We start from the raw sequence: 9,030 nt of genomic DNA, 5'->3' as shown, positions 1-9,030 counted from the left end.
TTTCCAGCGAATAAACAGTTGTGCATTCTGGAAATCCTCACTGGCAAAAACCTCCTGAATTAGAGTACTTCTTAAGCCAGCTGCTTGCTGGTAATCAACATGTCACTTCAACGGTCTGTGTAAATCCTGTTCTCTAATTAGAATTACAGGGCTGTTGAGGGCTCATGTGGCCCTTCCTCTTCATCCCCTTAAATCCTGGGCCAGGTCCTGGCCTGAATTTGCATCTGTCTGCAACAATTCCATTGATTTAAAGTCTGTGGGATGCTGAGATGGAAATCGGGACTGCTGTGCTTGAAGGTGTGGAAATTTCAGTGGAGCAGAGAAAAATATTTTAATTTCTTCAGCTAATCATGTAAAGAGGGCAGCTCATCCAGGTTGGAAGTAGTTGGAATTTACTTTTCTTAAATGTAGTAAGTAGTAACAATCAAATTGAAAGTAGGCGCCCTGACCCATTGATACAAACTGCAGCTGAAAAGATGGGCTTTCATGGCAGGAAGCCTTGCCACGAGGACGTGGAAGCTTTCTGCTGCTATTGAAGTAAGTAGCATGTGCTTGTAGAAGGAAAGAGGAGCTGACTTGAAAATACACCATGTGGGAAGCGTCCAGTTCTTCCTGCAGCCTGCAGATCCTGTCCATTGTTGCAGTGTAAAATGGTGTCTCTGGGGGGACACCATATGGGGCATGACATGTGAAGGTTTAGGAGGTGCCAGTTCCAGCAGATGTGGTGGTCTGCTGTGGGCCTGTGGCCTGCCTGCTAGCCTCATTCTAATGTTGTCTTGGGTGAGATGTCTTTGCCATTGAACTCCCTCAGAACTTGAGGTGCCGCTCTCTGCCTCCTCACTGAGCAAGTAATTTACAGCTGTTCCCCCTGAGAAACCCTGCAAGAGGTGACATCTAGCACAGGCCTTTACAGCCTTTGTATAAAAGCTGTCTCTGGGAATAAAGATTTGGTGTTCAGGAGGCTGGCTTTTGGATGTGGTTCCAGGTTCCTGTTTCTATTTGTACAGAAGGTAGGAGCAAATGGGTAGAAATAGATTTTAAAGTTCTAACCTATCTTTGCCCTTTCTTTTTCTTCTGCCACATTTTGAAGGATGCACGCCAGAAGTTCCGCTCCGTGCTGGTTGAAGCAACGGTAAAACTGGATGAACTGGTAAAGAAGATTGGAAAAGCTGTAGAAGACTCTAAACCTTACTGGGAAGCTCGGAGGGTGGCCAGGCAGGTGAGCACTTTCTGCCTTATAAGCTTGTGCCGGTTGGGGAGCACATACTGATGGCGTTGCTGTTGGGTTGTTAATAACATCTTAAGTGTATGCACTTGGCCGACACTGGCCTACATCTTGAGTTGCATGTCAGCCATGTGAATTGATGGCAAAAATGTATTTCTTCACAGCCAGAGCTGCAGGAGTTCTTTGGTCTAGGAACAGCTACAGCAGACAAAAACTATCAATAGCAAAAGCCTAGTCCTGTTCTTGCATCATCAACGTCTTTTCAGAGCCCTGCTCTTTACTGTCAGTAGTTGTAATTGTTTGAAAATACAGTGAAGACTTTGTGCATCTGCTTTTCTTTTCTTAAAGCTCAGCAGCTGAGTGACTGTAACTGGAAGCTGCTGGGCAAGAGGCTGGAGTGGGGCAGGCCTAGGGAAGACTGCAGGGTTTGGGACCAATTAGGTTGTGTTTCAGGAATGTGCTAAATGTGTCTCCAAAGCATATTGATTTTGGGAGAAACTGAGTTCTGCTTTCTGTACTGTTATTAGGAACTTACCTCTGCCCCAACTACTACTTGATTTCTGATAGGCACCTAAAATAGGGTTGGTTCTTTTTTGTTGGAAGGGGCCTGCATGGCTGAGGAAGGGAGGGATGAGGAATGGAAATAAGGTCTGATCTGCTGGCTGCTGGGGAAGTGAGAAAGCTTGCAAGATGTTGGGCAGCTTCTCACCTTAGTGGTGAGAAGCATCTGACAGTTGAGTGTGTGGTGACCTAGGCAGTGCTTCTGCACGGTGTCTGTCTGGGGTTCTGCTGGGGTCTGAGGCCTTTTGTTTTTCCCCAAGGAGGAGGCTGTTCTTTGGTGCTACTTCAGTTTCCTCTCGAAGTGGGAAAGAGAAGGAAGGGAAGAGGAGGGATTGCATCCTCGGAACAAGGCAGAGAAAAGGGAGGCAGGAACACAAGCTTTGTTGCTGCGAGAGCTGGTGACGCAGGGGCTGTGCTGATGTGACTGTGCTGATCCTTCACACTGCATGGGGTTTTTTGGAGATGCTGTTTCAGGCAGTGGAGGTGATGTGTGGGGGCTATTGGGCTCAATCCCTCCAACTAGCAGCAGTGTGGAAAGTAGGTAAGCTGCTCCAAAACACAGTGAGCCCGGTGTCTACTACTCATCTGTAACTGCTCTGGAAGCACTTGCTGCTTATGCGGCCTGTGGTGAGTGCTAGAGGTAAACCAGCAGTGAGCTAGAGGAAGGGAGCAAATTTGCTGTATTAAAGTCAGGCAGTTCGGGGTGAGTGGGTGGGGAAATGTGAAACTGAAGGAATGCACCAGAATATTAATATGTTTTGGTACCAGTCTGCATCTTTCTTTTCACTTTGATTTATAAATTTATAGAGAAAACGTGGGACCATCTTGAGATTTTTCCATTAAAATTTATAATGACATCTAGCCTATGAAGATGTCTTCTTCCTTCTGTCTTCACAGTTATTTTAGAGCTGTTGGGCTGCCTCTGAAAGCACAAGCACAAGGTTCTTGGTGTATGAAACAGCTTTAATTAACAAGGGAAAAATGCATGACTGTATATGATATGAGAGAGGGAAGAAGTTTGTTGTTCTCAGTAAAGGGAAGTAAAAAATGTGACCTATAAATTGAAGTCTTCTGGGAACAAAGAACTGCATAATTAATGACGTCTGGTTTGGCAGAAGTGCAGGAGCTGTGCAGAGTTGCTTGCACTGAGGACATCAGTCATAGGGTGAGTTGCCTGATGCAAGCTGTGTTTAGTGGTATCGAGGAGCTTGCTCTCACTTGGCACCAGCATGATTCTGTGCTGGAAATGCTTGTTTCATCTGTTAAGATGAAACCCATTAAAAAGGTATGAAGGCACTGATGTGGGATCAGCAAAATAACGGCCCTCAACTCAAATACTTCCCTGGAGAAGCTTTAGGACCCTGAGCCCTTTTGTTTGCTCACCTTTATCCCCATCTTGTGCAATCCTGTGTTGGCAGAAGACAGTGAATTCAAAACAAATGAACTCTCCCATGCAAAGGTCTTGTTGCATCTTGTTTGTGCAATGTGTGCCAAGAGAGCTTCAGCCTGGCCTGTCTCAGGGTGAAGCTTTCCTTGAACAGAAGAATGGCCCCTTGGTGTCAGGATTTGAGTGCTTTGCCCTCTGAAGTGGTGGCACAGGGAGCTGGGTTGCTCTCTGTGGTGCCAAAGCAGTAATGTTTGGCCTTTGCTGAGGCTGACCTGAGAGCTGGCTGATACTCTTGCCCCTGTCTGCCAAGACAACTTTGTTGTGATTCCTCCTGAACATTTTTCTTCCAGAGTGAGGAATTATGTTTTAGTCCCCAGTACTGGCTCAGTTTTGGAGTAGTGTGGATACTTGCTCAGCTTTAATACAGTGCTTGTTTGGGAGGGACATGGTTTTGCTTTGTGATATTTCCTCCCCCCCCCACCTCGTTTAGCTTTTACAAAAGAATGTCAGAAAACTTGCTTCAGGCAAAAACAGATGAAAAATCTATGTTAGGTCATGCCTAAATGCATCTGTCACTTGGGGACTCATCTATAGCAAGTGTTCAGAGAGCAGTCTGTGGAAGGATGTGCATGTTCTGCTTCCTCTTGGGTCACTCTTCCTGATTCAGTTTTACATCATTTAATTCTTCCTGTCATGTTGGTGGCATGTTTTCTTAAGCAGCACCCTTTTATCTCAAAGATTGGAAAACCATGCTGGAACCTGTTCTTCCCTGCTGAAGTCCAGGCATCCCTGAGAGGAACCATAGCTGCTAGACAAGCAGGGAGTGGTCAGCAGGGACAGCCGACCTGAACCTTCGAGGTGTCGGCAGGGACAGCCGACCTGACCCTTCCCTGCAGCTTTTTATACAGCTCCTTCCTCTCGCCTCACTAACAGTCTTCCTCTCATGTGGCAATCCAGCATAAAAATATTACATCTGCTTGAAGAAATCAGATGAGAAGGTAAAGAATTTAGGGGTGAGCTTTCAGATATTCAGACCCTGGGCCTCCATTCTGCTTGTCTTCACAAAATTTTGGGCCCTTAATTACTGACTGTAGCCAATGGTGAGAGGTGGTTGCATTTGAAAACCCTTCTGAGGTACCTATGTCTTCCTTAAGCACAGAGGGAGCCAGGACATCTCGACTTGGCTCGTTTATTGTTTGAAAGTTGCCAGGCGAATCCTGCCTGGAGTGGCTCAATGAACCTCATGTCCAGAGTGAGCTGGGGTGAAAAACAGCTGCTGTGGTCTTGCAGAACAGGAACTGGGGAGGAACTGAGCCGCTTGGTGGCGGAGGTGGGAGGGGTGTGAGCAGCTAAAGGCACACTTACCTAGTTGGAATACTGCTCCTCAGCAGAGGAGACTGGTACAGTTCTTCGCAGAATTCAGGGCTGCAGTCCCTATAAATGAACAAAACTTTCCAAAATGGCCATTTCATCTCAATTTCTAGGTGTTCAGCTTGAGATGTGTGAAAGTAGCATGGTAAGTTACAGGTGGTAGCTTTCTTAGCCTGGGAGACAAAAAGCTTTTTAAATACACACAACTTGGAGGTTTAAAACTGCCAGTCACCCTTAAAAGTTAATTAGGAACTGGAAATGGTGGTCTTGCCAGTGTCACTTCCTGCAGCACCTAAGTCTCCTGTCCAAATTTACTGAGGGAGTGAGAGCTGACTGGATCACAGCACCAGCTGGCTGTGCTGTGGACAGGAGGACAGCATTGTGTGGGGTGATAGCTCCTGTGTCCAGAGCCAGCAGCAGTGGCTACCCAGGTCTTCCCCCCTGGTTCCTAGGCACTAGATGCCTTATCCATAGGTATATTGGAGGTAGCCGTGTCGTAAGGAATCTCCTTTTCAATCCTACTTCTATGGGCTGAAGTCCTCACGCCCATGTTTAAGACAACAAGGAGTTAAGACTGATTTGTATTATCTGGTAAGCTTATCTTGGCAAAAAATGTTGAGGGAGAGGGAACTTGAGAAGCAAAAATTAAATGTCAGCAGAACTGCAACAGACTTGCAGTCCTGTTTGGCAGCTTGCCATAGAGCTAGTAAAAAGCAAAATTATTGGCACAGTTACAATGGAACAACCAACTGACCTTGTCTGGCTGAAGGAGTGTTTCTGGTTAACTGTTTAGAAACAAAAAAACTATTTGATGGATTCATATTTTCAAAGCAAGGGTACAGAGTCTTGAAAATAGACTTCGACAAACCTTCTACAAATCCTTCCAACCACTTAAGAAGAAACCCAAACACCCAGAACACTTGAGGGCTTTCCATGGCTACATTTCAGTGCTGTGTTTTGGCTGGTAGGCAGCAATCATCTGTGCAGCAGTGCTGCTAATGGACTGTTGATTCCAGTCCCTCCAACAGTTTGTTCATCTTGACGATGGAAGATGCAGTTCAAAACAACATGTGCAAAGGTGTTCCTTTTATCAGATGAGAATAACTCCTGTCAAGACGGGGCCAGTAACTGCCACTGACTGCTAAGAGTATTTACACCCACGTTGTGGTGGTGAGCCGGCAGAAGTTGTTTCATATGGGTGTTGCTCCTCTGGCCATTGCCATCATCAGTCTAGGCTGACAGTATAGGTTGTATTTGTGGTCTGCCTGGGCTGGTAGTTTGCCTTTTTAATTGAAGGTGCTGCATTGAAGCTGCCCTGGTGGCTTCTGGGAGTCTCACAGTAGTGTGGGGCAGGGAAGGTAAGGATTTCTGGTTTGGGAAGGTGGGGTGAAGGGTGTGAGAAGCAGCTGGCTCCAGAGGTGTGTATATCAACCCTACCAAAATGCCTGTTTTGGCTGGTGTTGGATTACTTAGGCTGGTGGAATTGGAGAGGCCACTTGGAGGCAGGGGAGCAGCTCCCTTCCTGAACTGGGACTTACCTGTTGGTTGAGAACTTGGCTGTGGGTGGGGGCCAGTGTGACAGCCTCAGTTAGTGCTGCGGCAGGCCAGGCATGGGAGGGAGGCAGGCAGGCAGGCAGCACAAGCCTCACACGGGAGGAGGTGGCTGGGGACCTCCAAAGGGAAAGGAGACATGGAAGTTGCCATGTGGGCAGCTGGAGAGCCCAGCACTGTAAAGAAATGGTAAGGAGGTGAAATGCAGATGACCTGTGCAAAAAGTGGTGCCTACAAAGATGAAGCATGGAGGCTGTGGGTTGGATGTGATGGCCTAAGAAGTTTTGTCTATCCTTTTTCCCTTTCTGCTCCTTGTGGAATTGCTTTAGACCTGAACCCCTTCTTCCCACCAGCTCTTTCTTTGTTGTTGTTGTTACAAACCACATAGTTAAATCTTGGGGAAACCATGTCGATGTGACGTCAGTCCTCTTGTGAAATGTGGAGTTCCCATTGCTGTGATCCCAAGGGACGTTCTCAGTGTACTAGTCTCCCTTTCCATGTGGTGCATGGCTGGCTGTGGGGAAGAGGAGATTGGCCAACCAAGGGAACCTGACATCAGTAGTTCTATTATCAAGGGTGAAGAGTCACTTCCTGGACTTCCACCAGGGAATCCACTGAGTTTCATAAACGTCATTTCTAAAGTAGGATGCACTTTAGGTTAAGTAAAGAAAATATTTTGACACACTCTAAATTTGATGGAGTCAAACAGCCACACTCAAAATGTGATGGAGCCTCTTGGGCTCTTGTCATGTTTGCCCAGTTGTGACTGAAACCCTTGTAAGCAGCATGAGGGGTCACTGCCTTGCACTCAGGTACGTAGGGATCATTGATGCACCTCTGCCAGGCAGAGCCTGTGCTCAGTGTGTTCTGTTTGCTCCACTCGAGTGCTCAAAACCTTAAAACTCTAGATCTTAAGTCTTTGCATTGTGGTTGTGTTGCATTTTCCTTCAGGCCAAAGTTGTGACAAAGCCTAGGAAGCAGGGAGCTCAGGGAGACCTATCCGAGCTGGCCAGCTGAGTTCTGCCCAGCAGATTTTTTTCGTGTTGTTGTTTATTTACTTAATGTTTAAGACCTCAGTTTTACATTTATCTTCTGGCTCTGTCATCTGGTTGAGCAGTGTGATATTTGAGTGTCCAAGCTTGCTGTCCTTAAACTGCTGCAAAGGTAACAGATGTTGCTGCTCAGATTTGGAAGGCTACACCAAAGATTTGATCTGTGAGGGAAAGCTCCTAAATGTGTTTGTCTTCCCATCCACCCTGATAATGCTCAATAGTAGGTCAGTGTGACTGGCAGGTTTCTACCCTCTTAATCCTGAGCAGCTGGAAATGTGCCCCGTGTTTGGGGACACTAGCAGTTGCTACTTCACAGATGAACTGGCAAAAAAAGCCTTGCCTGATTTATATTTAGTGTTCTCTTCCTTACATTTCCTGCAGACGAGATGGCGTCTATTTGCCAGTACTATAGTGTTGACACCTCTTGATAGCAGGAACTAATTTTTACCCACTTGGTTGTTGAAATACCTGTATCAATAAACTCTGTGCATATATGTTCTCCCTCTAAAAGTTAGACTACTTGTGTCTCTCTCTGCTTTCTCTGCCTCAGTGAATGGGTCTAGTAATTTTGGGTTGATATTTATATGTCCTACATTTTTGTTTCATGCAAGCACTATTCTGTCGATGGAAGATGTTTTTTAATTGTTCTTCTTCTGTTGCGAAATACTAGAAGTGTGCAGATAGGTGTGGAATACTGGTGTACTGGGGTAGGTTGGTGTAGAAATGCCCTTTGTTCTTTGGAGTGACAGGAAGAAGGCTAGGACAGGAAAGTTTGGGGGGGTTTATTGGATGTCGTCTGACTTAGGCAAAAAAGTGATGAAGGTGATCTGACTTTCATGCAATGGCAGATGCTGGAACAGGCAGAAAGGTATAAGCAGTTCTCAAAGGGTGCTTGGGTGTGAAAATAGAGATGAATAGGGTTCTCCTCTGCTGTTGTCTGAAGATTTGATTAACATAATTTTGCACCCTCTTCAATTTGGAAAAACCCAAGAGATTTAGACTCTGTGTTCCTTTGTATAGCTGTTACCAAAAGGTAGATCTACAGCATTTGAAAACTCAATGCTTTAAAGGAAAGGTTGCCTTGCTTTGCTCTCTCTTCCTGTTCCCCCTCAGTGTTTTCTGGCTGCTAGTAAAGGCTGTTTCAAGGGACTGTGAGTCACAGACAGGATCATCTGTTAAAAATAGCAGCTGGCATTTGAGCTTGGGTGACTTGAGGTCAGGGTGATATCCTATGTACCTGTCTGGCAACTTTGGGTAAGTTGTTCAGCCACCCCAATCTTTCTTCTGTACAGTGGTCTAAACAGGCAGGAGTTTACTGTGGGGTGCTAAATGCTTGTGCAGTAGGGGCTGCTGCTGCAGCAAATCTGATATGGATATGGGTTGCTGCCTTCTGGGTGTGTTCTGTTACATCTTCTAGTGAAACAGCACAAATTTATGAGCTCTTGTCTGTTCCTGCTGGAAAAGATTATCTGAAGAGTCTTGTTCCTCTGTAGCACCTGTGGGAACAGCTCTGCATTGACTGTTTCTGTAAGAAAAATCTCACTTAATTGCAGCAAACTTGAAGTTCTAGTGTTAGAAAATAAATTTTGCTAGCAGGATGTGGAAGAAATGTCTGTCTCTTTTTGGTGTGTCTGTCTCTGATGTTTGGGTTTTTTTCTTCCTTGGTAAAGCGTGCTAGTGGTTTGTTCTTAAAGGAAGATTCTACTGCTGTGAAGTGGAATTGAAATTGTGTCTGTTCCTGCTGCTGCCTAGACTTTTTCCTTCAAGAAATAGACTTAGCCCTTCATTTGTCCAGGACACCTCCCCTGGCTTTTTTCTCTGAAGTGAAGCAAGACTTTTACTCTCATGTGTAATTCTACTAGGAAACATTTTGAAGGGTCAGT

The 9,030-nt window shown here is 45.8% G+C and overlaps 1 protein-coding gene across 1 annotated transcript in view; it reads left to right on the top strand.

Annotated features, from left to right (window-relative positions):
- Positions 1-486: 486 nt before the first annotated feature.
- The window catches only part of SH3BP5 (SH3-domain binding protein 5 (BTK-associated)), a 24,518-nt gene continuing 15,974 nt past the window's right edge, over positions 487-9,030 (top strand). The window contains exons 1-2 of the mRNA XM_008940270.1: positions 487-537; positions 1,091-1,219. Of these exons, the coding sequence (XP_008938518.1) occupies positions 487-537; positions 1,091-1,219 (180 nt within the window). The remainder of the gene's footprint in view (positions 538-1,090; positions 1,220-9,030) is intronic.

The sequence above is a fragment of the Merops nubicus genome, unplaced genomic scaffold (genome assembly GCF_000691845.1).
Source record: "Merops nubicus isolate BGI_N331 unplaced genomic scaffold, ASM69184v1 scaffold46645, whole genome shotgun sequence".
In the NCBI taxonomy this organism is placed as follows: Eukaryota; Metazoa; Chordata; class Aves; order Coraciiformes; family Meropidae; genus Merops; species Merops nubicus.
The sequence above is the reverse complement of the archived record's forward strand: the minus strand, read 5'-3'. Positions and strand labels throughout refer to the sequence as shown.